The sequence below is a fragment of the Natator depressus genome, chromosome 13 (genome assembly GCF_965152275.1).
Source record: "Natator depressus isolate rNatDep1 chromosome 13, rNatDep2.hap1, whole genome shotgun sequence".
Lineage (NCBI taxonomy): Eukaryota > Metazoa > Chordata > Testudines > Cheloniidae > Natator > Natator depressus.
This window is the reverse complement of record NC_134246.1, coordinates 33,459,712-33,485,150: the sequence shown is the minus strand read 5'-3', so window position 1 is coordinate 33,485,150 and position 25,439 is coordinate 33,459,712. Positions and strand designations below refer to the sequence as shown.

Here is a 25,439-nt window from a genome sequence, read left to right as displayed (position 1 = left end):
CAAAGGTGTCGTGTCCTCAGGGAATTCCTGAGACCACCCCAGTACAGTGAAACCCTTGGAAGGGTAACAGAGGATGGGGTCCATCAATGGCTATTAGCCAGGATGGTCAGGGAGGCAACCCCAAGCTCCGGGTGTCCCTAGACCTCTGACTGCCAGAAGACTGGATGACAGGGGATGGATCACTCAATGATTGCCTGTTCTGTTCATTCCCTCTGAAGCACCTGACAATGGACGCTGTTGGAAGACAGGATACTGGGCTAGGTGGACCATCGGTCTGACCCAGTATGGTCATTCTTATGCTGCTATGCCCCATTACTGGAGGGAGGGGCTAGCAGGGAAAAGGCCAGCTCATTTGGAGTCTGGTAGGGAGCGGGGACTGATCTCCAGCTCTGACTCTATGAGATAGGACAGGCTGGGAGCAGGAACCGACCAGAGATGGGTGCTGGCCAGTCCCTCCTTGAGGGAAGGTGGATGTGATATGGGACTATTGTTTTAATTTGCTCCTGCAGTAGAAAGAGAAAACCTGAGACATAAGGCCTGGTATAAGGGGCCTGGTATGAGGACTAAGGCCTGAACTAAAGTAATCAGGCCCTGCTGATATAAAGCGAAGTTAGCAAGAGTTAGGCTATAGGCCCTGATACAAAACATGCCTGCTTGCAAGTTCACAGAACTTGGCAAGAACAGGGCTGGTACTGCAAAACCAGACACATTGTTGAGAAGTGCTAGGTACAGGACACGCAGGCAAACACATTCCAGAACACCCCAATACCAAAGATGGTAGGAACATACTCTCCAAAGATAAAAGGGACACATTGACCCCCCTTAAATGTAAGCAGGGGAATAGTCCCACTCTTGTGGGGAACTTTCCTGACTTCTGCACTACCCCGGTGAAGTGGGCTAGCAAAAGGATCTGAGTCCTCAGTCCCACTTCCTTTACCCAGTGGCCTCCCTGCCCTTGAGGTCTCCCCTTCTACTCTCCTGTCTGGCAGAATCCTCGAAACCCCAACAAGACTGGGCCCAGGATTTCTGGGGGACTCGACCCCCAACCCTGCTGTGGTCACCTAGGACAGGGGCTAGGGTGTCCCCACTCCGGGGTACTGTCTCTGCACTGGGCACTTCTCTGACCCACTGACCATTACATACAAGTTAAAGCAAATGCAAGTTATTTAATCAACAATTAATTTTAAAAAGAATAAGGAATAATGGGAAAGGTTAAAGGAAACATCAGCCCGCTCTGTGGCAGGGAACATCACAAACAGTGTCTCTGGAACGTCAGGGCAGTTCACAGTCTGTCCCTTGTAAGTCCCAGGCCTTCTTCTCAGGCCCTGGCTGTGCTGCAACACTGTGGGTTGGACACTTGCTCTGGTGGTGGCCACACGCTCTCGGGCTCTAAGGGTTAGGACCCTTCTTCCTAGCGTCGCCCCCGCCCTGTTGGGGTTACGATCCAAGCCTGGCCTGCAGAGCCCCTTGGCTGAGGCGTCTCCCTGTGCTGGGCCTGCTGCCCAGGGTCCCCCTCGCTCTCCACAGCTGCTCACCGCACCCAGCTCCGGACTGCTCCAGCCCCAGCTCCACCACTCGGTCTCTGCACGGCTGCTGCTCTACCTCCAGCTCCTGGGCTGCTTCTCTGGCCCCTCTGGCTCTGGTTGCTGCAGCTCTGCTCCCAGGACAGGTCTGCTCTGCAGGCTGCTTCTCTGACTCTGCCCCCAGCACCGACCTGCTTCATGGGTTGCTTTTCTGGCCCCTCTGGCTCTGGTTGTTGCAACTCTGCTCCCAGGGCAAGCCTGCTCTCTCTGGGCTGTGCCTCTGGCTTTGGGGCTGCAGCTCTGCTCCCAGGACAGGCTCTGCTCTCTCTGGACCTGGCACAGCTCTGCTCCCCAGCTCAGCTTGCACCCCTGCTTTTCTTTAGCTCAGCCCCACTCTGTCTGACCCAGGCAATTCCAGCTCACACGGAGGACGGGACCTCCCTGGCCTCTTGACTCCCTGATTAGCTTGCCCGCCCTGTCATTCAGGCTGACCTGGAGCATTGGTCTCTTCCCATTGTTCCTGGGGACTATCAGTCTCAGGGTCCCGATTTCCCATAGACCCTTCCCCTTTTAGTACTGGGAGCTAGCAACCAAAACACCCCCACTGAATATTAGTAAGGGGGCAACCGTCCCCTTACATAAAGATATGGTCAGTATGACAGTGTGATGGATACAGATGTTTTGATGGAACCAATAAGTACAAGGTAAAGGGTGGTAACTCACCACATCAGAGGGGCAATATGTAACTTGTTTGTATCAGTGCATCAAAAGGGGTCGCAGAAGGATTGTCTTGGTCCAGCCGAGGGGGGAGTAGAAAATCACACTTCTCACTGAGCTGAGTCCATTGTAACGAACATACACGTGCTTATGTACCTGTGGTATGTATAGGGTGCTAGGGCCATGCTTCACTGACAATAGAATCATAGAATATCAGGGTTGGAAGGGACCCCAGAAGGTCATCTAGTCCAACCCCCTGCTCGAAGCAGGACCAATTCCCAGTTAAATCATCCCAGCCAGGGCTTTGTCAAGCCTGACCTTAAAAACCTCTAAGGAAGGAGATTCTACCACCTCCCTAGGTAACGCATTCCAGTGTTTCACCACCCTCTTAGTGAAAAAGTTTTTCCTAATATCCAATCTAAACCTCCCCCATTGCAACTTGAGACCATTACTCCTCGTTCTGTCATCTGCTACCATTGAGAACAGTCTAGAGCCATCCTCTTTGGAACCCCCTTTCAGGTAGTTGAAAGCAGCTATCAAATCCCCCCTCATTCTTCTCTTCTGCAGACTAAACAATCCTAGCTCCCTCAGCCTCTCTTCATAAGTCATGTGCTCTAGACCCCTAATCATTTTTGTTGCCCTTCGCTGGACTCTCTCCAATTTATCCACATCCTTCTTGTAGTGTGGGGCCCAAAACTGGACACAGTACTCCAGATGAGGCCTCACCAGTGTCGAATAGAGGGGAACGATCACATCCCTCGATCTGCTCGCTATGCCCCTACTTATACATCCCAAAATGCCATTGGCCTTCTTGGCAACAAGGGCACACTGTTGACTCATATCCAGCTTCTCGTCCACTGTCACCCCTAGGTCCTTTTCCGCAGAACTGCTGCCTAGCCATTTATGAAGATATTGAACAAAACCGGCCCCAGGACCGACCCCTGGGGCACTCCACTTGACACCGGCTGAGTGTCACCGGCTGAGTGTCAAATAAACCTGGCTGAGTGCCTTCACCACTGGCTGAGTGTGACATACTACCCTGGGGTGTAACGTGGAACTGGGGTACAGCTGAGCCTTCTGTCTCACCAGCCGGGACTCCCTTACTCACTGTGATGCTGTGACAAGTTGCAGACCTCTCCCGGTCCTGCACTCACACAAGCATTTACACAGGCAGGGACATACCCAGCTGCAGCTACATGAATGCAGTTGCCAGTCACTCAACAATAGAGAAGCTTCAGCCCCCTCCCTAGGAACCCTTGTACCGTCTTGCCCTTGTCAAAACCCTGACCAGGGTATGTTTATTATCCAGTCCACCCCTCCCTCAATGTAGAGAGGACAATGCACCAGCCCCTGTTCCTGAGCAGATTTCCCTTTGCACTTCAATCAAGACACTGTTTTAGGTAAAAAATATAAAACAGATTTATTAACTACAGAAAGAGAGATTATAAGTAATAGCATACAGATCAAAGTAGATCACCTAAGAAATAAAACAAAATTGCAATCTAAGTTCTATAAACTAGACAGGATTTGCATTGAGCAGTGTCTCACCCTGATGGTACAAACAGTCCACCAATCTTCCACACACAGGCTAGAAATCCCTTCAGCCTGGCCCACATTCCCAGTTCAGTCTTTTTTTCCCAAGGTGTTTCTGGGTGTTGAGTTGTAGGGGGAGTGAGGCCCAGTGATGATGTCACTTCCCCCTTTTATAGCTTCTGCCATGTGGAGAGAACTTCTTTGTTCCAAGCAAAGTTCCTGGCACAGTTTGTGGAAAAGTACAAGCACAAGATGGAGTCCAGAATCACATAATCTAGTCACATGCCCGTGCATGCTTTGATGAGTCATAGCATCCATTACATATATACTGGCTGAAGCATCTGCAGGAAAGCCCTTCAGGTAAGGATAAGCTTATCCCATGACCCATTGTTTTTGCCAATGGGCCATTACCTTGAATAGTCCACTCACAATGTGCTGGCTAGACTGAATGTAAACTAGCTTGTGGGTGTCACCTAGGAGTAAGCACATTTGAAATACAGATGCACAGTCAATATTCATAACTAGATATACAAAAATGATACATGCATACAAATAGGATAATCATATTCAGCAAACCACAACTTCCATTGACACCTCACATGACATATTTTGTACAAGATGCATCGTAATAATACCATAATCATATCACTCTGGTGAATATGGGGTACAGCGTGTCATACCGAGTCTGTGGTCTTCTTGAGCAGTTTGGCTGAGGTCTGCTGAAATAGCGACCTGCGCAGAGCTGGTACGGCACACAGAGAGAACGCACAAACGCAGCCGACAATTGACGACAGCTCAAGACAGTGTCTTGCCTGTGGCTGCTGAGTGAAATGGCCAAAGGGGGCACCTCAACTGCAGCAGGCAATGCTAAATAAAACCCTTCTGTCGTTTGCACATGATCGAGGACCACTGAAGTAGCCCAGCCTTCGTTTATGGAGATTATTTACTGATGTACATTGTCATGGTTTACATTTAAAAAAATGTTATTTACTTAATTTCCATCACTAAATAACTATCGTCTCTGTGATACAACTTACAGGAAGATTTAAGTAATTTTAGTGATTGTTGTTGTTGCCTGAACGCCTTGCAGAGTAAGAGAAAACCCTGTAAAAATCGTTTACAGGAATGTGAATTGTGAAGAAATAAGTCCCCGGGGAATAGCAATGTTTGACAAAACCCTCATGCAAAGAAGGGCTTTACAATACTAAATCAAAATGTAAAAAGACCGGTTAGAGCTTTCAAACTGATTAAAGGAGTTCTTTAAAAAAATAGTGTTACTTTGTTTTTTTTTTAATTTTGCCTAAACAAATTGCCCAGCATACAAAAAGATAACCCAACGAAACTGCTCTGCCTGAAATTGGTAAGAAAGTTTAAAAATCCAGGGTACAATTACAAACCCCATAATTGAGGGTTTTTACAATAAAAAGTGTATTTTTTTCAAGAGACAAAAGCAACAGCTCAAGTGACACTCAAGTGACCTCAGACTAACACTGCTGTGAAGGGTATGTCTGCACTGCAATCATGGGGTGTGACTGCAGCATGTGTAGACACACCTGAGTCAGCTTTAATCTAGCTCGCTCAGGTACCGGAGCAATGGCGCTGCAGCACTGTCTGCTTCAGCCAAGGCTGGAGGAGCCCACCCGGAGCCCTACGACCTTCCTTGCACGGCAAGTCTGTGCTGAAGCGTGTGCTACCGTGACTTTAATGCTCCAGCACTTGGTAGTTAGAGTAAAGTGCGCTAGGGACGGTCCGCACCAGCTGCAATCACACCCCGTGTTTGCAGGGGAAACTGGCCCAAAGGCAAGCCCATAAATTCAACCCCATGTATGCAAACTTAATGAGACAGGTCTGAAAAAAAGGATGAGAATGGCTTAAAAATGATGAGATATAAACAAAACAAAACAAAAGATACACTGTTGGGTGGAGGGTTATTCATCTTCTGGCTCCTGAGCATGCAGGGGTCACCTTTCCAGGTTTCCTCTCCAACCACGAGGGCTAGAATGCTACTTCAGCTCCCCAGCTGGATTAAATCATTGTCTTCTTTGGAGTCAATTGGCCAGATCCCCCATCCGGTGTAAAGCAGTCTCACTCCAGTGGAGGCCAATGGATGATCCAATGTGGAGTGTAGACCTGGCCTGAGATGGCATGAGAATGACTATCTCGCCTGGTGGTTAGAGCACTTCGCTAGGAAGGGAGGGGCCCAATATCCCGCCCCCCTTGACCTTTTGTTATTCAGCCCCAGTGGAACAGCTTCAGGAGGAGCAACTGAGGATGCTCCATTTCTGAATACGTCACAGCCCAGGGGTTCTGGCAGCCACCTGCGAGATGGCCGATCCCTGCTCAAATACCTTCTGCCTCGCAGGCAGAGGGGAGCTGGTCCTTTGTTTTCTCGCTGAGCCCAGAACCTGGCCTCTTATTTGTCATGGGGTCCTCTTATTTTGCTAGTTAATTTCTGTATCACTAGCCCTGGGAGGTTTGTAATAACATAGCACAACCTTCTTTTGTGCTGCCAATTGAACAGTCAATAAATAAAGCCTACAATGCATTAGAAATGTCCTCGGTAGGTCTCATAGTTCACAGTAAATTTGAACAAAATGGGATGGATTTTTAACCCCCCACTCCACTCTCACTGACCACTGTAGACGCCTTATTGCAGCCGACCCCTAAGTTTTGGCAGTAAGAGTTCCCTAGGTGCCCGTGGGCATGCGCACGGCTGCCCTGCTCTAGGCATACAGATGTCTAAGCCCCACAGCAATGCACAACCTGGGGGAAGGAAGATGTTCATCCGCATAGCTCACCTGTGGGGCCCACCACTGCAGGCTGTAAGCCTGGGGACTAGAGCCCGGATCTGTGAACTCAGAGGGGAGTGCTGCAGCCATCAACTTTGCTCTCTCTCTATCTGGCCAAATTTCTCTTTAATCAGCAGTGGAACAGCTTCAACATGGGGATTGAAGCTGCCATCCCCGCCCCCTCGCCCCTGCACCATGACACTACCACTGCCAGTGACGAGGGCCCTCACCTCAGAGGTAGCAGATGTCTCTTCTAATCCCTTCTCCCGCTGAGGCAGTGAGGGGACTTGACCTGGAGTCTCCTCAGGTAAGTACGCTGACAACTGGGCTAACAGTTCTGAGGGAAGCCATCTTCCTCCTTCTTGCACCACGGCTCAGGCCCCATAGGTGAGGTAGTCAGAGGAACGCCTGTCTTTCCCGGGTCGAGAATCACTTTGGGGCTTAAGCCCCTGGACATCAAGATGGCGACTGCAGTGCACATGCCCCGAGGCTGAAACATAGACATCCAGGGAAACGTCACTGCAACAACTTAAATGCCAAGGGAGTTTAGGCACCACAGGGTTCTGCCACAGCTGAGCAAGAGTTTAGTGAATTCCAGGGGTGTGTAAATCTGGGACTCAGACACCTACAGGGGCAGATAGGTGCCTAAATCCCTGTATGAATCTTATCCAGGAAAACTAACTCCTCCCTGCTGTACTTAGGTTCTACATGGTCACAGTGAAAAGCCTTGCTGGAAATGTGCGAGTCAGAGCCAGGCACAGATTTTCCGCCCTTCATGAGAATGAGCCAAACAGAGATGTAGTTTTAAACTCCTTGGTGGAGGAGGACACAATCTGCTGGATCTCATTCAAAATCTTCTCCTTCTTGTTGGACACATTCATCTTTGCTCTTTTGAGGAGTTCTTTGACATCGTCCTCTGGGTAGGATGAAATACATGTGGTAAACCTGTCTCTGAAGTGCTCTATTTCATCTAGAAAGAAAAAGCGTGGTTAAGTGCCAAATAGAGGGAAACAGTGGTTCTGCTTTCACAGTTTTACTGCTCCCAGAACCATAGTACCTAAGAGGCAGGGGAACAACATGGACAACTCCTGAGGTTTTCACAGAATCACAGAAATGTCAGGCTGAAAGGGACCTTGAGAGGTCAGCACCTCCAGCTTCCTGTGCTGAGGCAGGACCACGTGAACCTATACCATCCCTGACAGGTGTTTGTCCAAGCTGTTTCTAAAATCTTCAGATGGGGATTCCACTACATCCCTTGGAAGCCTATTCCAGAGTGTAACTACCCTTAGAGTTAGAAAGTTTGTCCTAGTTTTTTTCCCCACACAAAACAACATGTGACTGGACAACTAGTGACATCATCATAGATATTAAAGGGGAAGGAAAGCAGATCTGCATAAGTAAAGAACACATCATGGATTTCCTGACCAATTTGAATGAATTGAAATCAGCAGGGCTGAATGCTATTCCCTGAGGGTACTGAAGGAATTAGCTAAAGAAATTTCAGAACCACTGGCAATTATATTTTCAACTAACGGATGACAGGAGAGGCCCCGGAAGACTGGAGAAGGGCTAACATAGTGCTCATCTTTAAAAATTGGCAAAATGACAAGCCGGGAAACTATGGACCAATCAGGCTGATTTCAACATCTGGGAAACTACTAAAGCAATGCATAAAAGATTTAATATGCAAATACCTGGAGAAAGAAGGGATAATCACTAGCAGCCAGTCTGGATTTACCTAGAACAAATCATGCCAAACCAGCTTGATTTCCTTCTTTGACAGGGCAACTGATTTGGTGGATAGGGGGAATTCAGTGGACATAGTATACCTGGACTTCAGCACGGGTTTTGACACTGTCCCATATGATATTCTGATAAGTAAGCTGGAGAAATGCAGGTTCGATAGAACTACCATTAAGTGTATCCATAATTGGTTAAACAACTGCAAAGAAAGAGTAGCTATAAATGGAATGATGTTGGATTGGAAGGAGGTCTCGGGTGGGGTTCCTCAGGGATCTGTTCTGGGTCTGGTGTTGTTCAACAGCTTTATTAAAGACCTGCATGTATGAATAGAGAGCATCCTGATCAAATCTGAAGATGACACAAAGCTAGAGGACTTTGTAGGAGAGAGGTATGATTCAGAGGGAACTGGGCTATAGAGAACAAAATGAAATTCAACAAAGATAAATGTAAGGTGCTACACTTAGGGAATCAAAACCAAATGCACAAATACAGAATTGGGGAAAACTGGCTTGGCACCTGCACTGCTGAGAAGGACCTGGGCAAAAAAAGCAAATACAATTTTAGGTTGCATAAACAGAGGTATAGCATGCAAGTCAGAGGAGGTGATAGTACCGCTCTACTCAGCGCTGGTTAGGCCTCAGCTGGAGCACTGTGTCCAGTTTTGGTCACTAATGTACAGAAAGGATGGAGAGAAGCTGGAAAGGATCCAGAGGCAAGTGACAAAGATAATCAGAAGGATGAATTGCAGCCATATGAGCAAATGCTGAAGGAACTGGGTATGTTTAGTTTGGAAAAGCAGAGGTTCAGGGGACACACAACAGCTGTCTTAAAAGGCTGCCATAGAGAAGATGGAGAAAAGTTGTTCTCTCTTGTCACAGAGGGCAGGACAAGTGGCGATGGGTTCAAATTACAGCACAGCAGATTTAGATTAAATCTCAGGGAAAACTCCCTAATTGTAAGAACAGTTGGACAAGGGAACAGACGCCGAGGGAAGTTGTGGAAGCTTCTTCACTGGAGGTTTTCAAAAGGCGGCTGGAGCCATCTGTCTGAGATGGTTTAGACACAACAAATCCTGCATCTTGGCAGGGGGCTAGACTAGATGATCTTTGAGTCCCTTCTAATCCTATGATTTGAATAGCTAACCTAAATCTCCCTTGCTGTAGATTAAGCCCTTTACTTTTCCTATCTTCAATGGACACCGAGAACAGTTGATCCTATTCTCTTTATAACAGCCCTTAACATATTTGAAGACTGTTATCAGGTCCCCCTTCAGTTTGTTTGTGAGTCTCACAATATTTCTTTTTCTTTTTCTTGAAGCTCCAAATCCTGCAGACAAAGGATTAGGTGAGGATCGTAGCTGTTATTTATATTTTCAAAAGTAAGTTTTCAGTCCTTAGGTTTCAGAGAAAAACCTGAAAATGTGACACTAATGTACTGTAAAGGTGCAGAAACCAGCAAACAAATACAAATAAGAGGCACTTATTGTTTTGTTAACAATGTCATGCTTTTAAGCCCATCTCATGCTTTTAAGGGAGCTTATCTATCTATCTGTCTACCTACCTACCTACACTGGTGATATCTGAGTGTTTGTATCTGAGTGTTTGTTGTGAGGACAGTTTGACCGTGTGCTTGACTGGTTGTTTGAAAAGGGCGGGAACTGTGAATGCTTTGTTCCAGGTGAGCCTTAAGTGGGCCTGACTGTATAAAAAGCCAGTCAGCTGCGAACCAGCTGAGCAGTGAACAGAAGGAGTTTGCCTGGGAGTTCATCCGGGGAGAGCCCACTGAGGCTTACATCTTGCCAGATTCTCTGAGTAATTACTACAACTCCTGAGGAAGCTCGCAGAAGGAAGGTAATATGGATGGGGGGTGTTCAGCTGTTGTGACCTGCACTGGATGTGCCATGTTTGTCTTTCTTCTACAGGACAGAAGCAACTTTGTCTGTACAAAGTGCAAGCTGGTCTCCATATTGGAAGAGAAGGTTCAAGGTCTGGAGCAACAGGTATCGACCCTGTGTTGCATAAGAGAAACTGAAGATTTCCTGGACAGACGTCAGGATATGCTTCTACAGGCACAAGGTTCTGAAGATTCAGAGCAGGCTGCACATCGGGGACAGGAGGATGGTGAAGAAATTTGGCATCATGTGACCTCCAGAAGAAAAAAGGGGAACGTCCATGTACCAGCAACGCAGATACAGGTAAGTAACCGTTTTCATGTTCTCTCCACAGGTACTAATGCGGAGAGTGGACCAGATGATACGTCTGAGGGAAGGGAGCAGAAGGAGACTCCGCCGATTGGAAGGCATGAGATGCACTGTCCTAGGGTTGGGGGTTCCACGATCACCGCTCCCAAGAGAAGGAGGTGGGTGGTGGTGGTCGGGGACTCTCTCCTCAGGGGGACTGAGTCATCTATCTGCTGCCCCGACCGGGAAAACCAAGAAGTCTGCTGCTTGCCAGGAGCTAAGATTCGCGATGTGACGGAGAGACTGCCGAGACTCATCAAGCCCTCGGATCACTACCCCTTCCTGCTTCTCCACATGGGCACCAATGATACTGCCAAGAATGACCTTGAGCGGATCACTGCAGACTACGTGGCTCTGGGAAGAAGGATAAAGGAGTTTGAGGTGCAAGTGGTGTTCTCGTCTTCTCCCTGTGGAAGGAAAAGGCCTGGGTAGAGACCGTCGAATCATGGTGTGGGACAGTTATGTTACCTGGCTGCACGTGGAGGGAGAACCAGACTTCTAAATACATTTCATAATACATAAGATAACTCCAACAATTAATTATACTTAGAAAACAAACAAACAAACATTCTGACTCTCAGGGTAGAGACACTCTGGAACAGGCTTCCAAGGGAGGTTGAGGAATCCCACTCACTGGAGGCTTTTAAGAGCTTGCACATTCATCCGTCAGGGATGGTCCAGATTTACTTGGTCCTGCCTCCGCACAGGTAGCTGGACAAGATGACCTCATGAGGTCCCTTCCAGCCCTACATTTCTATGATCCTGAAATAACAGTAAGCCCAGCAGGACTGTAAACATAACAAATAAATTTAACACACCCACTGACAAGACCACCACTGCCTCCTGAGGCTGCCCTGTCTCACCTAGTTCTCAACTCACTACTCTGCAGGAATGTTCCAAAAGTTATCAAACGCTCTAGACAGGGACTGTCTTTCTGTCTTGTGTCTGTCCAGCACCTAGCACAATGGGGTCCTGCTTCATGGCTTGGTCATCTAGGCACTGTGATATTGCAAATACCAAAACTCATTATTATTGGTCAAAATTTGGTTTTACCATTCCGCAGGAAATTTGGACTTTAGTTTGTATTCCAAATCAGGATGAAAAGACAAAATTTCGACCTTTCCCACCAAATGATTTCCATTTTGGGTCAGTCAAAATGTTCCATTTCTATAAAATCGAAATGTTGCCTTCCTATTTTTACTCTTTAAAGATTGTCTGCTATAGTTTCATTTACACTGTTTTATGGCTGAAACAATTTGAAAAAAATAATACAATTTTCTGCAGACAGTTTTTGCCAAAGAAAAAAAATGTGTTTTGCCAAAACCCAATTTTCCACTGAAAAACAGTTTTGAGGAAAACATTTCAAGCAGCCCTATATACAAGGCAGTTGTGAATCAGGCCTTGAATGCCAGTGGCATAGCTCCGTTTTTAATGTAGTGTCATTTGTGATGGTGTGTGTCTGTCTGTAGATCCTGCCCACAAAGAATTCTTGAGCGTGTGCCTATCAGCACCAATGGTAGGGGAACGGTGAAGCCAAGCTTAGATCTTTAGGAAGAAGGTTTCAGTCCAGATCCTATATGGTAGCTTTCACTGAAATGTGCCTGCTCTATGGTAGGGCACTCTTGGAATGAATAAGGGGAAAGTATGCAGGCAAGTGTCCCAAAGCATGCATGAAAAGATGATGGTGATGCAAGCTTTATACTGTGTTTTTGGTTTTTTCCCTCCATGCGAAGAATTTTGCTATTCCTGTCAAATTTAGCCTATTGTGCATTGTTCAGATTTTATCTCAAATAGAGCTTAACATGCTCTCCAAAAATATAAAGTTCAGTCCAAAGACCTGATCTTTTCTAGGCAGCCCTTTCCGAATACCCAAAAGGACACGTGGAATAAAATGATGTCAATGTATGAACATTTAGCTCTGTGTTTTCCAAATTATACTTCAGAATTTGTTTGGTTTTCCCCTAAACAAAACCCATGATAGATGCAAAAGGGGGAAATCAAACATCTGTCACAGGATTCATCCTCCTGGGATTCAGGAATACCCTGGAGCTGCAGACCCCTCTCTTCCTGCTGTTTCTAGTGATCTGCGTAACAAGCAGGGCTGGGAACATCCTCATCCTGGTGCTAGTTGTGGCTCATAAGCACCTTCACAACCCCATGTACTTCTTCCTGGGGAACTTGTCCTTCTTGGAGACCTGCTGCTCCTCCACCATCCTGCCCAGGGTACTGGCCAGTCTCCTGACTGGGGGAGAACCATTTCTTTCTATGCCTGCATCACACAATAGTATATCTTTGGCTGCTTAGCAGCTACAGAACGTTATCTCCTAGCAGTGATGTCTGATGGTCATTATTTAGCAATGTGCAAACCCCTGCATTATACAATAATTATGTATGGCAGGTTCTGCCTCCAGCTAGCAGCTGGGTCTTGGGTAAGCGGGTTACTGGCTAGTTCCATAGTCATGGGAATGATGTTACAATTAACTTTCTACGGCCCCAATGAAATTGACCTTTTGTGAGTGTGTGTGTGATTTCAACCCATTGCCGAACATTTCCTGCAGTGACACACACCTTGTGGAATTTTCAGCTTCCACCCTGTCCTTTATATTCACCCTGCCCCCGTTTCTATGTATGCTGACATCCTAAGTATGTATCATGTTTGCCATCTTGTGAATCCCTTTCACTGCTGGAAGGCAAAAGGTCATCTCCACTTGCTCCTCTCACCTCATCGTGGTGACAATTTTCTGTTGGACCATCACTATTGTGTACGTGTTACTGAGAGACCTGAACAAAATCTTCTCTCTCCTGTACATGGTGCTGACTCCCCTGGTCAATCCCCTCATCTACAGCCTGAGAAACAAAGAGATCCAGGAGGCCCTGAGGAAAGCTCTCAGTATATTAATGGCTTTCAAGAGAATTCAGACCATCCAAGCTAATTTGTGTACAATAAATCAAAATGGAGAGAATCTGGATCCAAGAGTAGCAGTCAGGATTGCCCCTCTCCATGGGCTATTAACTCATACCAGGGAAAAGGGAAGCCGTTCCACAGAATGATTTAATCAATAAACATAATGTCTTTGTGAATTCCACATGGGCAAGTATTGGTCAGAAATGGAAAAAAACAAAACCCCAGTTTACGGAAAAGTTTCCTTATTTTGAGGTCATTACCACTTAGAGGGGTTGAAAACAGGGCCACTTTTTCATATTTTCTAAATTCCAAGAGACTGCTCTAACACAGAAATATACCCTGTGCAGAATCACAGTATTACAGCTGCCCGACAGACACATGTGTCTGCAAGATTAATCTGTGGGGGGTTTTCTAGTGTGTAACAGGAAGGAAATAAGAAAGGAAATTTGTGCCCAGCTGCAAGCAAGAGATATCGGGCAATATTCCAATCTTATTTACACCGATGGTAAACACAGAGTAATTTTGCTGAAGCTGATGATGTTCCTCCAGATTTGCACAAGTTTAACTGACCTTAGAATCTGACCTGTTATTCCTGATGGTGAGTTTCTATTGCCTGTTAATTTCCAAATCTGTTTTCTAGTGCTGTGTGAGATGATAACACTTGGCAACGATGCTTCCTTCTGCACACTGAATATTATATAAATGAGCTATAATGTCGCTCATCATTTTCACTTTCTAGCCTCAGAGCTAGAATAGCCCCATATGTTCCACAATAATCCGATTGTTCATCATAAGTTAAAGCACAAAATGGTTAACAAAACTGCTGCAAACTTCATATCAAGGTCAAAGAAGGTTAACATCTATAGAGATGGCCGAATAGTTTAGAGCAAGTGATGCACACAGTGACTTTTCCCAAATTTTCCACGAAGAACCACACACTGTTCCCCAATGTGCACTCATTATTCAAAATTACTCACCAAAAAATGTCAATAAATATTTGACCACAGATGTTCCCATGAGCAACCTGGGTTTATTACACTTTTATTCATTGTGTGTAATTTTTTCCTAAAGTGCTTAAGTGGCTTAGGAGCTAACCTCGGAACACCAAGATCCAAGGGCAAGAAGCTCAAACACCACAAATTCAATTAAAAATTAGCCATATTTGTTAACAGCGATGGTGATTAACTATCAGAGCAAACTACCAAGGGAAGAGGTGGAGTCACTTTCTCTTTATGTCTTCAGATTCAGACTGGATGCCTTCCTCGAGGATAGGACATAGTCAAACGTAAGTTATTAGACTCAAAACAGGGGCAAGTGGGTGAAATTTAATGGTCCCTGTTATACAGGAGGTCAGAATAGATGATCTAATGATCCCTTCTGGGCTTAAAAATCTATGAATCTAGGCCACATAGAAAATCAATGTGAGTTAAGCTTCCAAGTCATGGGGGCACTTTTGACATCCATCTCTCTCTCTCTCTCTCTCTCTCTCTCTCCATGACAGGTTTCAGAGTAGCAGCCATGTTAGTCTGTATCCGCAAAAAGAAAAGGAGGACTTGTGGCACCTTAGAGACGAACAAATTTATTTGAGCATAAACTTTCATGAGCGACAGCTCACTTCATTGGACGCATGTAGTGGAAAATACAATGGGGAGATTTTATATACACAGAGAACATGAAACAATGGGTATTACCATACATACTGTAACAAGAGTGATCAGGTAAGGTGAGCTGTCAAGGTTCCTTCCCCATTCTGAACTCTAGGGTACAGATGTGGGGACCTGCATGAAAACCTCCTAAGCTTACTTTTACCAGCTTAGGTTAAAACTTCTCCAAGGTACAAACTATTTTACCCTTTGCCCTTGGACTTCCACTGCCACCACCAAACATTTATCTGGGTTTATTTATTAGGAAAGCATTCCTTGGAAACATCTTTCCCCCAAAAATCCTCCCAACCCTTGCACCCCACTTCCTGGGGAAGGTTTGGTAAAAATCCTCACCAATTTGCATAGGTGACCACAGACCCAAACCCTTGGATCTTAAGAACAATGAAAAAGCATTCAGTTTCTGAAAAGAAGGATTTTAATGGAAGTAAAAAGTAAAAAAGAATCACCTCTGTAAAATCAGGATGGTAAATACCTTACAGGGTAATTAGATTCAAAACACAGAGAATCCCTCTAGGCAAAAGCTTAAGTTACAAGAAGACACACAGACAGGAATATCCATTCTATTCAGCACAGCTTAATTTCTCAGCCATTTAAAGAACTCGTAATCTAACGCATATCTAGCTAGATTACTTACTAAATTCTGAGACTCCATTCTTGTTCTGTCCCCGGCAAAAGCATCACACAGAGAGACCCTTTGTTTTTCCCTTCCCCCAGCTTTTGAAAGTATCTTGTCTCCTCATTGGTCATTTTGGTCAGGTGCCAGCGAGGTTATCCTGTCTTCTTAACCCTTTACAGGTGAGAGGATTTTTCCTTTGGCCAGGAGGGATTTTAAAGGTGTTTACCCTTCCCTTTATATTTATGACATGAGCTATTACCAGCAGGAGAATGGCAGGAGAACGGGGCGGGGGGGGGGGCAGGGGGACGGACCTTTTGTAGTGATAATCAAGGTGGGCCATTTCCAGCAGTTGAGAAGAATGTGTGAGGAACAGTGGGGGGGAGGGGAATAAAGATGGGGAAATAGTTTTACTTTGTGTAATGACACATCCACTCCCAATCTTTATTCAAGCCTAAGTTAATTGTATCCAGTTTGCAAATTAATTCCAATTCAGCAGTCTCTCGTTGGAGTCTGTTTTTGAAGTTTTTTTGTTGAAGAATTGATACTTTTAGGTCTGTAATCGAGGGACCAAAGAGATTGAAGTGTTCTCCGACTGGTTTTTGACACTGATAGTCTGCTAATAAGCAATGGTCACATAAACACCACCCTATACCGGAAACTTACTGACGGCTATGCTTACCTACATGCCTCCAGCTTTCATCCAGATCACACCACACAATCCATTGTACACAGCCAAGCTCTACAATACAACCGCATTTGCTCCAACCCCTCAGAGAGAGACAAACACCTACAAGATCTCTATCAAGCATTCTTACAACTACAATACCCACCTGCTGAAGTGAAGAAACAGATTGACAGAGCCAGAAGAGTACCCAGAAGTTACCTTCTACAGGACAGGCCCAACAAAGAAAATAACAAAACGTCACTAGCCATCACCTTCAGCCCCCAACTAAAACCTCTCCAACGCATCATCAAGGATCTCCAGCCTATCCTGAAGGATGACCCATCACTCTCACAGATCTTGGGAAACAGGCCAGTCCTTGCTTACAGACAGCCCCCCCCCCAACCTGAAGCAAATACTCACCAGCAACCACAAACCACACAACAGAACCACTCACCCAGGAACCTATCCTTGCAACAAAGCCCGTTGCCAACTGTGTCCACAGATCTATTCAGGGGACACCATCATAGGGTCTAATCACATCAGCCACACTATCAGAGGCTCGTTCACCTGCACATCTGCCAATGTGATATATGCCATCATGTGCCAGCAATGCCCCTCTGCCATGTACATTGGCCAGACTGGACAGTGGACACAAATCAGACATAAGAATTATAACATTCAAAAACCAGTCAAAGAACACTCCAATCTCTTTGGTCACTCGATTACAGACCTAGAAGTGGCAATTCTTCAACAAAAAAACTTCAAAACCCGACTCCAATGAGAGACTGCTGAATTGGAATTAATTTGCAAACTGGATACAATTAACTTAGGCTTGAATAGAGACTGGGAGTGGATGTGTCATTACACAAAGTAAAACTATTTCCCCATGTTAACTCCCCCCCCCCCCCCCCCCGTTCCTCAGACATTCTTGTCAACTGCTGGAAATGGCCCACCTTGATTATCACTGCAAAAGGTTCTTTGCTCCCCCCCCGCCCCCGGTTCTCCTGCTGGTAATAGCTCACCTTACCTGATCACTCTTGTTACAGTGTGTATGGTAACACCCATTGTTTCATGTTCTCTGTGTATATAAAATCTCCCCACTGTATTTTCCACTGAATGCATCCAGTGAAGTGAGCTGTAGCCCACGAAAGCTTATGCTCAAATAAATTTGTTAGTCTCTAAGGTGCCACAAGTCCTCCTTTTCTCTCTCCATGGTTATCTATCTATCTATCTATCTATCTATCTATCTATCTATCTATCTATCTATCTATCTATCTATCTATCTATCTATGTGTAGGATTCAGGAAAGACTTACCCATTGACTTCTCATTACTGAATTTAAACACATGCATACTTCTTCATGGGTGCTCCAATTATTATTCTGATTATTTTCCCTCAATGTTAAATGCTGGGGGTCTTTGTTTGTTTGTTTAAAAATAGCCTTCATAATATAAAAGATCTTTAAGAATAAACAAGGGAAAGCTACTGTCTGCAATGTACCCCCAAAAGTCACCAATAAGTCCAGACCATAGGTTTGGATAGTCAGGAGTTCTTGCATTTTAGATGCTGAAATGCAGTCATTCTCCACTGAGTTTCCTTACAATTCTCAAGTGCCTCAAAGTGCTGTCTGCCGGAGGTCATGGATCATGATGTCTTGCACTCCTAGTGTGTTCCTGAGCTGCTCATTCACACTGACAGGGATTAATAATAATAATTATTATTATTAAAAAGCCCTGTGAGGTCAGGAAGTGTTTTTTATCCGCATCCTCTCTGGGTCAGTCCCCATTGCACTAAAGGGGACTGACACACACACGGCCAGATTTTTGCAGGAATTTAGGCATCTAATAATCTATATTGGCACCTAGTAAGAATTTCTGAAGTGCCTATCTCCAACGGAAATCAAAGAGAATTAGGGGTCAGGTTTTAAAGGGCATTCATGTGCCTAAAGATGTAGATTGGTGCCTAAAGCCCACTGATTTAAAAGGATGTTAGGTTCCCTGGTGCTTTTAAAAATCCCACTAGGTGCCTAATCATCTTCAAAAATCTGGCCATGGTTGCTTAATCTGCTTCAGCGCTTGTGAAAAGCTTACTAGGAAACGATCTGCATCTGAAGAAGTGGTTTTTTTTACCCACAAAAGCTTATGCCCAAATAAATCTGTTAGTCTTCAAAGTGCCACTGGACTCCCTGTTGTTTTTGTCTGCATCTTTAGATACCTAAATGCCTTTGAAAATCTGGCCCTACACGACTTTATTAAAAAGGATTTATACTCCTAAATTAGTTGGATGCATCTGAAATTCTTGTCATAAGTGACTCACCCTGGAAGTTTTAAGTGGAGCAAGGAGATTAATCTTTTTTTTTTAAATCTCAGGATTGGGTGAGAACCATTGCATTATAGTTCCTCCAAATCACCAGGTTATCCTTCCTCTCTGTCTTAGACTGGGCATGTGAAATGCAGTTGCTCTTGAAGTCAAGGGGAGCATTGTGATTGACTTAGGTGGCTTCAGGATTGGGTCCTAAATCAGACTGAGGCAAAACCCTTATTGTAATGGGGACAACCTCTTCCCAGCCACCCTCCTCCGCAGTGCCCCCTTCACCTCCTCGTTCCTCAGGCTGTAGATGACGGGGTTCAGCATGGGGGTGACCACGGTATAGAAGAGGGACAGCAGCTTTTCATTCTCCGGCTCATGGCTAGATCTGGGACGCAGATACATGACCATGCCGGAGCCATAAAAGAGCATCACCACCACCAGGTGCGAGGAACAGGTGGAGAAGGCTTTGTGCCTGCTCCCCGGGGAGGACATTTTCAGGACGGTGGCAATGATGCGGGTGTAGGAGGTTAGAATGAGGGTGAACGGGGTGGCAAGGAAGACCACGGTGACCATGATGTTGGACATCTCGTTGCGTGATGTGTCGGCAGAGACCAGCCGCAGCACGGGTGCCACATCACAGAAGAAATGGTCAATTTTGTTGGGGCCACAGAATGGGGAGGTGAAAACCAAGGTGGTTTGGATGAAGGAGACAGGAATCCTGCTCAGCCAGGAGCCGGCCACAAGCCAGGCACAAGACCTCCTCTCCATGATGGCCACATAATGCAGAGGGTGGCATATGGCCACATAGCGGTCATAGGCCATGGCAGCCAGGAGATAGCACTCAGCAGAGCCCAGGAGAAGGAAAAAATACATCTGAGCTGCACAACCAATGAATGAGATGGTGTTATCTCCAGTGAGGGAGATGACCATCATCTTGGGCAGGGTGACTGAGCTGTAGCAGATCTCCAGGAAGGACAAGTTCCCCATGAAGAAATACATGGGGATGTGGAGGGCAGGGTCAGCTAGTGTGATGAGAACAATGAGACTGTTTCCCAGCAGGGTGAGAGTGTAGATAGCAAAATACATCAGGAAAAGCAGCACCTGCCCTAGCAGGCTACTGGAAAATCCCAAGATAATGAACTCATTCACGGCAGTGCTGTTTCCCTGTGCCAGCTCCTCACAATGTGTGGTAGAATTCATCTGTAAATTAACAAATACAGGATGGGATAAGTGACTTAGAAAAGGCACAGAATAGCAGAGAGAGATGGGGGTGTATGTAGATAGATTAGATAATGTTAAAATCAAGGGTTAAAATGGGTAAATCAACATACTAAGATCTAGAGAGATAAAGAGATGGGTGTGCATGGAAACAGAAAAACAAGGGTTAAGATAGATTAGCATAGTAAGATCTAAATATAGATAGATAGAGCATATGTCTGTGTTTATGTAAATAATTTTTTCTCCCTTCCTTTCCAATTCATTGGCTTTTTAACTTTATTTATTTAACAAATTTAATTGCTGTGGGAAAGCTAATGCTATTATATGAAATTTGTAATTTGTCCCCAAGGCTGGAGGTAAAACTAGGAAATACAGAATCAGGAAGCCAAGAATGATGATCTGTTGAAAATTTAACAAGGAAATTTAACAAGAGGGTATTTTTAAGATCATTGAGAAACCTCAGGCAAAAGAGTATCTAACGTACCTTCCAAATCAAGAGCTCTCTTCTTACCATATTCCGGGGAGCTATTCAATTCTATTCGATTCCATATAGTTTTGTAGACAGTGCTTATCACCGTGGTAGTACAAATCTATGAATGTGTATGTCTTTAAATGCTTCTGTTTTTAAGGCATCTTTGGCGTCCTCATGGGATGGGCTTCCCCAGAGGTGTAACTCAGTTAATTAACGGATGAAAAGAACTAAACTGTAATACTGCTTTCAGAATCATTGAGCTCCATCAGAGAAATACATTTTCTCTTTAAATATTCTCTAGGCTAATGGTTTAGTACCTCTGCTGGAATTTCTCTCAGTAAATAAGCAATGCTTTAATTTCCATACCCGATGCTGTGTGTCTCCTTGTAGTTATATATCATAGTTGCGACAATGTCTCCATATGAAATTCTCTACCTGCCTTTGAAACAGGGCATACACAATGGATCATAAGCAAGTTGTCTTTGTCTACTAATCTAGCTCTCCTTACCTTATTGTCTGACCTAAAAATGACTTGTCACGTAAATGAGAATTTTCACAAATACATTTCATGCTGTGATGGGAGGTGGGGCTTACCAGTGGGGTCACCTAATGGGTAGGTCAGTGACCACCTTGATTTCCACCTCATGGTCTCTGCTGCCTCCCGTCGGCAACACCTCCAGTAAGTAGACAGCCCACCTTTCAGTGGATGGCTACTTGGCCCTCGGGCTGGGTCACCATTTTAGCTCAACCCCTCTTTCGGGACAGCAGTGCCCAATGAAGGTTAGAGGGACCTGTGTCCTTACAACAAAGAAGGATGATCAGTCAGTCTCCTGGCTCCTGTAGGTGGCTCATCATGGTCATGAAGCTTTCAGCATCTCTATCTTCTCTTTACTCCAGGGAGGGGTGGAATGAGGTTTATGTCTCTATAAGCCAAGGGGGTTGGTAGGGGAGCTTGGGCTTTCACACTCCACCGGGATCTGACCCCGGGCCCTGTGTCAGGCACCAGTGTGTGCCTCAAGATGGCTTCCCTGGGCCATTTCCTACCATCCGTTTCCCTCCACAGTCTCACAGTCCAACTTGAGATAGCAAAGGGGGAAAAACAGGGAGCAACTGAACCTTCAGCCCAGCTGGGTTCAGCTCATAGTCCCTTCTTCCCCAGTGGAGGCTTCTGTGGAAGCTTTGGTCAGGAGCTCTCAGGGAAGAGCTGCCTTGTTCCCCCATCTGCCCCAGTGGAGTTGTCTGGCTCCTCTTGAGCCTGGTGGGATTGTCAACAACAGCCTGTGCTGGTCTAATTCTGCTCCCACTGATTGGCAGTTTATTCATTGACTCTAGTGGGGCCAGGCACACATCCCCTGTGTTCCTTTTTGCTGGGTCATGTTCTAGGTCCCCTTCTTGCTCCCTTTGAACTCAGTGGAAAACACCCTTTGCAGGTAACAGGTCAGGACTGGGTCCTAAGGCCATGAAGGGTGATGGTAGGAAGAACAGAAAGAGAGAGAGAGCTGAAGGAGAGGACAAGAAGAGAGAAGGAGACAGGAAGTTCAAGAGAATAAAATGGATCAGTAGAGACATGTGGACCTGATTTAGCATCACCATGCACCTTGTGGAGTCCTTTCCAACCGTGCAAAATAAGCTCAAGATAGCTTGAATGACCATGTATTATTTACACTCTCCTTGCACAGGTGCCAAGTTACCAATGTGAAGGAAGAAATAGAGTAGGACTAGACTAGATTAGACTAGACCCATCTGTTCTTGTTTAGACTAGAATCAAAATGAATAGAATAGAATAGAATAGAATAGACCCATGTGTTCTCATTTAGACTAGAAGAGAACCTGTTTTAGAATAAAATAGAATAGAACAGACTGTTGTGTTCTAGAATGCAATAGACCCTTCTGCTCTAGTTAATAGAGTAGAATGTACCCACCTATTCTAATTAGAATAGAATATATAGAATAGAGCAGACCAATCTGTGCTAGTTTAACATATAATAGAATAGACCCATCTGTAACAGTTAGTAGAATAGAATAGAATAGAATAGAATACTGCGCAAGGTGCAAGGCAATAGACTATCAACCTCAATGTTCCTATGAATCCTTTTCCTTGGATGTCCAGAGATTGAAGCTATGGCGTTATGCCTGGAAGGTGACATTTACAGTCTAGCACAGCGATTCCCACACATTTTTTCCCTGAGACCCAGTGGTGCAGCTGCAGTAGACACTGCGGCCAACTGTTAATACTTTTTGAGGAAAATTATTAATTTTAATTATAACATACATATAACTATAACACTGTAAGTAAACAATATACATGCTTCCTTTGCATTTTAATGTAAACAATTGAAATGATAGGAATTTGCACTAAAAAACCCAGTTTCCAGTGCTTTGAAACCAAACTCTTCTACGAAAATGACACATTAAAAAAATGTTGAGAGCAAAATGTGCTGGTCAAACAGGGAGAACACAATTTTGTATAAAACTGAACAATAAGCAACACAACACTGTTCACAAAATTGTTAAAAAAACACATTGTGTTATTATTTGTTGATTTTAAAACAAAATAGTTGTCCGAATTTGAACACTATATTGTGTTTTCAATTTTTTTTAGTGTAAAATCTGAATTTCTGTGCTGTGTAAGTTAAGACCCAATCCTACTCGCTACCAATTAGAAAAGAATTAAATATTGTAAACACAAATATAAAATAACAGTTATATTAAACACACTGAGGCAATGGGTACTCATCCAATCTGACAAAGGAGAATCCAAACTTCCAGTATGTGTCATCATATTTTCTTACCACTTTCTTTATTTTTTTGGCTGGCTCATTTCGTGTAGCTGTAGATGGTCTGGGACTTTCGTTATCTTCTCCACCAGTGCACCCTTCTCATTTTCAAAAAATAAATTGATCCATGTCAGATTGAAATACTGAAATACAGTTGTAAATGGCAGACTGTGTTTACATTGCTAAGGTTACCTTGCAGTGAATGCACCATTGTACTCACAAGAATTAAACTTGACCTATTGCAGCTTGGGTTTTTTTCTATACTCTATCCAACATATGCAGCTCAAAACATTACATTTATATAGCTTTTACTTAAATTACATGAGTCATGTGGAGTTAAAGATTTCCCAAGAGCTTGACTGGAGAATGCAGTTTCACCGGCAGACCACTTTTGGGCAGCAGCCCACGTTCTGGGAACCCCTGGTCTATAGTATATATTGTAGAAGAACCTAGGGCAAAACTCTATCAACAATCCTGCATACTGTTGTGCCTTAGGGAAGGGAAAACTGCTCCATGATGAAATCTGAGGAGATCTCTGCAGCGTTCCAGCCTGGACATGAGAAAAGCATGGAAGACATTTGCAGTGAGAAAGTCAAAATTATCTGGGGATACAATTCTGAGAACGCAATTAACACAGGCATATATGGTGTGACAAAGTTCCTCGTCTACCTTGGTGGGTCTTGCGCTTATTGGCGGATTTTGCTCACCTCAGAGATTCACAGTAATCCTCAGTTTGGCCACCTTCATGGCTCAAATCTGCCGTTCACTCAGATAACCTCATCACTGGCCAGCATGGGAAAAAAAGAGTAAGAACAATCCCCGCAGTTTCTGCTGATCCACCATGTGGATCGGAGAACAGCTCAGAGAACTTCCCCTCTGGTGGAACCTCCTGTGTTGGGTCCGGAGTTGGGAGGTTTGGGGGGAACCCAGGCCTGCCCTCTACCCCAGGTTCCAGCCCAGGGCCCTGTGGACTGCAGCTGTCTAGAGTGCCTTCTAGAACAGCTGCGTGACAGCTACAACTCCCTGGGCTACGTCCCCATGGCCTCCTCCGAACACCTTCTTCGTCCTCACTACAGGACCTTCCTCCTGATGTCCATTAACACTTGTACTCAGTCCTCCAGCAGCATGTCCGCTCACTCCCAGCTCCTTACACACACACCTCACTAACTGGAGTGATAGCCTTTTTAAACCAGGTGTCCTGATTAGCCTAATTAATTCTAGCAGCTTCGCAATTGGCTACGTGTCCTAATTAGCCTGCCTGACTTAATTAGTTCGCGAAAGTTCCTGAGTGTTCTGGAATAGACCTTGTTATCTTACTCAGGGAAAAGGGCCCTGCTTAACCTAGAACTAATGTATCTACCTTAGACCACTCTCTTGTAGCCATCTGGCCTGACCCTGTCACAGTGGTCACACTTTGTCACACTCAGCAATGGCAAAAGCTATAAAAAGTTTGAAATGGTCTTTGAGTTAACGTGCCCCTTTTGCTAATCAAAATTTTGTTCTGTGATGATTGCAACTTCATTAACTTCTATTGTGAGCTTTCCAAGAAAAATGGGAAGCCAGCTCTGCGTGTAGACAGTTTGCTGTTTTAAAATCCTTTTTACCCTCAAGCTTTGTTCCAACTGCTAAATACAAGTAAGCTTTTGGTCACTATATCACTGGTCACAGAGTCCCAAAGGAAAGAAACATAGGTGCACCAAACCCCAAAGTGTGGGGTAGGGTTCCCAGGTTCTCGTGTAAGAATGGAAAAATTGGGAAATGTCACCCCCAGACAGATAAGTCCAACAGACCTATCACCTGCGGGGGGTGCTCTCAAAGAAACTAGAAAGTGGACAGCTCTGCAGTAAGCCATATAATCGTGACTCTTAGTTTTATCTCAAAGTCCCAAGCACACTGTGGAGAAAAGCTCTTTGAGTTAAATATTCAAACAGTTTCAAATAAGGGGTGAGGAAGCTCATAGTGCCCATCTCTGGATCCAGTAAGGGAGGCCTCCAGCAAAAAAAGAAAGATATGGCTTGACATCTTGACATCATCAAATTTCTAAAAGAGACATTACTAAAATAAAATAAAATAAAATAAAATAAAATAAAATAAAATAAAATAAAACTTAGGGAAAGCAACAACCATAAATCATTCTGGGCTTCTGTATATAACAAATCCCCATCTTTCCTGTCTTTCCCAACACGCGCGCGCACACACACACACACACACACACACACACACACTATTCAAGATTTTGGGTAACTCTTAATACTAATAATTCATATGA

The 25,439-nt window shown here is 44.8% G+C and overlaps 1 protein-coding gene and 1 pseudogene across 1 annotated transcript; one reads left to right on the top strand and one right to left on the bottom strand.

Annotated features, from left to right (window-relative positions):
* The first annotated feature begins 12,877 nt into the window (after positions 1-12,877).
* On the top strand, positions 12,878-13,595 carry LOC141997719 (olfactory receptor 11A1-like; annotated as a pseudogene).
* Positions 13,596-18,870: 5,275 nt separating this feature from the next.
* LOC141997472 (olfactory receptor 10A7-like) lies at positions 18,871-20,672 on the bottom strand. The gene is made up of 2 exons (XM_074969856.1): positions 20,655-20,672; positions 18,871-19,867 (listed from the first exon to the last, which is right to left on the bottom strand). The coding sequence occupies exons 1-2, from the start codon at positions 20,670-20,672 to the stop codon at positions 18,932-18,934; spliced, it is 954 nt and encodes a 317-aa protein (XP_074825957.1). The 3' UTR covers positions 18,871-18,931.
* Between the last annotated feature and the right edge of the window lie 4,767 nt (positions 20,673-25,439).